At 35.0% G+C, this 4,080-nt stretch overlaps 1 protein-coding gene across 1 annotated transcript; it reads right to left on the reverse strand.

The window, feature by feature from the left end:
• Positions 1-2,894, reverse strand: LOC139870880 (CBS domain-containing protein CBSX6-like). Its single transcript, XM_071858645.1, has 2 exons — positions 2,249-2,894; positions 1-931 (listed from the first exon to the last, which is right to left on the reverse strand). Exons 1-2 carry the CDS (start codon positions 2,596-2,598, stop codon positions 1-3), a joined length of 1,281 nt encoding a protein of 426 aa, XP_071714746.1. The 5' UTR covers positions 2,599-2,894.
• Positions 2,895-4,080: the final 1,186 nt, after the last annotated feature.

Genomic DNA, 4,080 nt, shown 5'->3' on the forward strand with positions numbered 1-4,080 from the left:
CTAAGCAGATGCAGCCTCTTGATTAGGGTTTGCACGTGGTCGGGTTACAGCGGCTAAAATATCGGCATACCCAACCAACCCAACCAAAACATCCTCATTCTCAGACTCAGTCACCCAAACATGTGTTGCACGATGAGACAGCATCTGAGCCATAACAGCAGCCAATGAGCTAGTAGCCTTACACGTTAAAGGCACACTTCTACCCCTATACATGCTCCTATTTATACCAAAACTTTGACCCGAAGGGTTATGGTTAAAAAACCCAATGCTCCTGCTACTAAAAGTCCTTTGCCTAATAAACCGTCCGCCATTGCTGCCATTTGCTATATTTGTACCACCATTGCTGCCTCCGGCTGCCACCGTGAGATCGGGAAGTGACCGTGAAGATACGTTATCCTCGACACCCGTGACAAATTGACCTGCGGAAAGATTAGCAAGGGCCCACGCAGCAGCTAAGTAATCACATTTCCATAGTTTTGAAGCCGAAATCTCTCCAAGAATCTTGTGTCGACCGTCGGGTGTCACGTCAACAACTGCAAATGCACTCGGTTCACGAGGGATTTTAAGGGCGGCTTCGATTGCGGGTGATGATGCTTCGATTGAGCAATAATTAGGGTTGATTGCACCGAGAGATGAGATTGAGGATAGAGGAAGGGGGGCTAATGCCCCTAAACAACCGATTAGAAACCGAATAACGTCTTCTCTTGAAAGACAACAATACTTGTCACGATTGATGGCTGTTGGTGTTGGTGTTGATGGTGATGATCGGTTAATGTTGGGAATTGTGATATTTGGATTAGTATCAATATTTTTGAGCCATTTTCCGTTGTATAGAATTGAGAAACGTTTGCTCATGCCTTTCCATCCTTTGCTTTTCGGAACAAGAAGACGTCTCACCCCTTGCCTCATTATCTCCAACGCATCTATTAATCTAAAATGAAAAAGGAAAGTGATTAAAACGATATTCACTCTTTCATGTGTCGCGTGTAGTGGCAATGGTCTTTCTATAAAAAAGAAACGATATTGTAATGAAAAGATAAAGAAATACACATAAAAAGGAAAGGAAATGGGCCGCTTTTATTTCTTAAGGTCAGATGACCAGAAGAGTTGGTAAAAGGATGGGCAAAAAGTTGTACAAATAAAACCTTCTAAATCAACTTATTAAAAAATCTACACAACTATTGTATGGTATAGTTGCTAAAATCATATTTAACGCACTTGAAACTACTAGTAAACAACATTTACTAAAGGATAAAAAGTACTTGATAAATCTACTTGACCCATCAGCTAACCCATCCGACCTTTCGGTTTTTAATTGGTCTGTATATTTTAAACAAAACTGTAGCATGAGGCACTAGACCCTACTCGTACTGATATGTCACTGAGCCAAGTAGTGGTTTGAACACAAACAACAAAGTCTACTGGTGCACCTTTTCAAAATGTTCTCTATCAGGGACCAAGGCTGGCTCGCATATATGTTACAAAGAAATTGCTTGATGGGTCAAAATGATACAAGCATTACATAATACAAATCAATCTATTATACTTATTAAGGAAACGGGTTGAGATAGCTACCGCTGATTTTGGAAATTATAATCCAATATTTATAAAACATAATATATTAGCAGATCTAACTACACGTACACAAACATAACTAAGATAGTACATAAAACTTTAGCCCAAAAAAAATAGTACATAAAAGAAAATGTGGACTTGAAGAACAAATAATTAGAATGTGACTTGGAACAAATGAATTTATATCCGTGACTTAGTCGGTTTAACAAGCAAATCATACACTTATCTCTATATAAACACATGAATTTAGAATGAGCTACACTACATCCATCCCTGATAATGATCCACATTTGCATATTTAGTCTCAAACAAGTTAGTACAATATCTTAAAATTGACATAGAACTGTTATCTTTACATCAAAATAAACATCAACCACTTTATTTATCACAAAAGCTAAATAAGCATATCCTTGACTTCGGAAAGCACTTGACTCAAATATTTTAAAAACACCCATTACTAATTACTAAGTATAACATTTGAAAAACACAATTTCAATCCTCACTCAAATATAAATATCCTAAACACAAACGTTCAAACAAATATTCCATATACTCAATACTCAATACTAATAGAAGGACAGCTAGGTACTACAGTTCACCAGTACTCCAAAATATATGTAATGTGATTACTTTAATTTAATTGACATGATTAAAAACAAGATAAAAATCTAACCTTGTTCCAGGATCAACTTCCTTCAACAAAGTATTATCAGGAACAATAACTTCAGAAACAGGTGTCTTCAAAGCTTTTTCTTGATCCTTCAAACAATCTTCTTTAGCCAAAAAAGCAACAATATCAAGTGGATTTAAAATACCCACAAACCTCTGATGTCTCATTTCTGCATTTTCAATCAAACCCATTTGCACAGTTGATCTTCTTCTCCAAACAGCAATCCCACAATCTGTTGATTCCCCAATTGCCCTAATTGCAGCTTCCACAGTCTCATTTTCAGTAAATTCAACCATTTCCGGCTTCCCCACCGTCAGATCTCCGACCACATGATACAAAAACACCGAAGCCATTGAAAAGTTTGAAACTTGATTGATTAATTGGTGTCCCTTTTGAGATTTAGATTGATTTGGGTGAAATTCAAGAAAACCCCTTTTCAGTTTTGAATGATTTTGAGTCGAGTTATAAGAGGGTATGCAAGAAGATTAAAAGAAGGTGGAAACGAGTGATGGGTAATTTGATAAGTGGTTTTAAAGATGAAGAAATGAAGTGAGAATAAGTGACACAATTGGCCATAGAGTAACAGAAATGGGGTTAGTAAAAAAGCCCATGAAAAGAGTGAATTTTGATGATCAAGATTTTTGATGGTTCTTGGTTGTAGAATGATAAGGCTCGTGTAGAAGGGTGGAGAAGAGATATTAAATATTAAATAATATTATTATTATTATTATTATTATTATTATTATTATTATTATTATTATTATTATTATTATTATTATTATTATTATACTCAACATTCATATTAAAAATAATACTCTTAGTGTTGTTATGATGATTATATATATATATATATATATAAAATAATTGTTATAATTATTAGGCTTATAACTACCTAAGTAAATAGTATCTAATTAAAAAATAACAGAAAGGAGAGAGAGAATGTATATGTGAAATATATTCAAGAGAGTGCATATTCTACAAACTACATCATCATGTATTTATAGTAAAAATAAATCACTGTGCAATTTGGTAGGTGAGTTGTAGCCACAAATTTGGCACACATTATTTGACTTTCATAACACTCCCCCTTGGATGACAATTTTTGTTTCATTAAGATCAATTACAAGCAACTAGTACTGCCTCGTTAAAAACCTTGCTAAAGAAAAACTCAGTGGGATAAAAACTTTAGCCAAGGGAAAAAGAGTGTAGCATAGAGTTGACTCCCCCTCAAGTAGACATCATTGAGGCGTTAAATCCTTTTAACATGCCTCATGCCAATATTGTGAACATGCGTTCTGAAAATAGCAGTTGGAAGTGCTTTGGTGAAAAGATCGGCAGAGTTTTTGCTGGATTGAACATATTTCATTTCAATCTGGTTGTCCTTAATGAGGTTTTGAGTGTATAAGAAGAATCTAGGAGGTATGTGTTTTGTTCGATCATTTTTGATATACCCTTCTTTCATCTGTGCTATGCAAGCTGCATTATCTTCATAGATAGTTGTTGGACTTTTATCGCGTTCTAGTCTACAAGAATCAGTAATGAGTTGTGTCATTGATCTTAACCAAAAACATTCCCGAGTAGCTTCATGTAATGCAATCACTTCGGCATGATTTGATGATGTTGCAACAAGTGTTTGTTTTTGAGAACGCCATGATATTGCAGTACCTCCATTTAGGAATACATATTCATTTTGAGATTTAGCTTTATGTGGATCAGATAAATAACTTGCATCTGCATAACCAACCAAATCTTGTTTTGATTCGTTAGAATAAAATAATCCTAAATCAATAGTTCCTCGAAGGTATCGAAATATGTGTTTGATCCCATTCCAGTGT

This window comes from Rutidosis leptorrhynchoides, chromosome 10, assembly GCF_046630445.1.
Source record: "Rutidosis leptorrhynchoides isolate AG116_Rl617_1_P2 chromosome 10, CSIRO_AGI_Rlap_v1, whole genome shotgun sequence".
Lineage (NCBI taxonomy): Eukaryota > Viridiplantae > Streptophyta > Magnoliopsida > Asterales > Asteraceae > Rutidosis > Rutidosis leptorrhynchoides.

Excerpts from the sequence above, each read along its gene's own strand:
- LOC139870880 (XM_071858645.1), bottom strand. The coding sequence starts at position 2,598 with ATGGCTTCGGTGTTTTTGTATCATGTGGTCGGAGATCTGACGGTGGGG. Across the intron at positions 932-2,248 it reads GAAGTTGATCCTGGAACAAG|ATTAATAGATGCGTTGGAGA; the intron begins GTTAGATTTTTA and ends TTTTCATTTTAG.